General features: G+C 73.0%; 1 protein-coding gene across 1 annotated transcript; it reads left to right on the top strand.

Moving 5' to 3' along the window:
• Positions 1-74: 74 nt before the first annotated feature.
• Positions 75-522, top strand: LOC113980182 (transcription elongation factor SPT5-like; the record flags this gene model as incomplete). The annotated part of the gene is made up of 3 exons (XM_027707414.1): positions 75-162; positions 237-341; positions 420-522. Coding segments are annotated over exons 1-3 (251 nt in total), but the record flags the coding sequence as incomplete, so codon positions are not given.
• Between the last annotated feature and the right edge of the window lie 201 nt (positions 523-723).

Genomic DNA, 723 nt, shown 5'->3' with positions numbered 1-723 from the left:
AGGACCCCCCCAGGACCCTCAGTTCTCCCGATTTTGCCCGTTTTCCCTCCCCCTCACCCCGTTTTCCCCTCCCGCAGCCCCGGGACGTCACCAACTTCACGGTGTGCGGCTTCACCCCCATGTCCCCCCGCATCAGCAGCCCCATGCACCCCAGCGGGGCCGGTGAGTCCGGGGGCGCTCCCGGGGGTCTTTGGGGACCCCCCGGGCCCCCCCTGAGCCCCCCTGTGCCCCCCCAGGCCAGCGGGGGGGTTTTGGGGCCGGCGGGATGAGCCGCGGGCGGGGCCGGCGCGACAACGACCTCATCGGGCAGACGGTGCGGATCTCGCAGGGGCCCTACAAAGGTGGGTGTGGGACCCCCCCCAGGGCCCCCCCCCCGCCCCCCCGGGCCCCCCCCCACCCCCCCCCGTCCCCCCCCCCAGGGTACATCGGGGTGGTGAAGGACGCCACGGAGTCCACGGCGCGCGTGGAGCTGCACTCGACCTGCCAGACCATCTCCGTGGACAGGCAGCGCCTCACCACCGTGTGAGTGGGGGGGAGACCCCCAGAGACCCCCCCACCGTGGGGTGGGCAGACCCCTCTGTGGGGTGGGAACATCCCCAGAGACCCTCCCCGTGGGTTGGGGTGACCCTGCCATGGGTCGAAAGGGGGGTCCTTGGAGACCCCTCAGTGAACTGGGGTGACCCTTGGGCCACGCAGGGGGGGCTCTATCAGGGGTCCTGACCC

The sequence above is a fragment of the Neopelma chrysocephalum genome, unplaced genomic scaffold, assembly GCF_003984885.1.
Source record: "Neopelma chrysocephalum unplaced genomic scaffold, ASM398488v2 Primary Assembly neopelma1_92899, whole genome shotgun sequence".
NCBI lineage: Eukaryota > Metazoa > Chordata > Aves > Passeriformes > Pipridae > Neopelma > Neopelma chrysocephalum.
The sequence above is the reverse complement of the archived record's forward strand: the minus strand, read 5'-3'. Positions and strand labels throughout refer to the sequence as shown.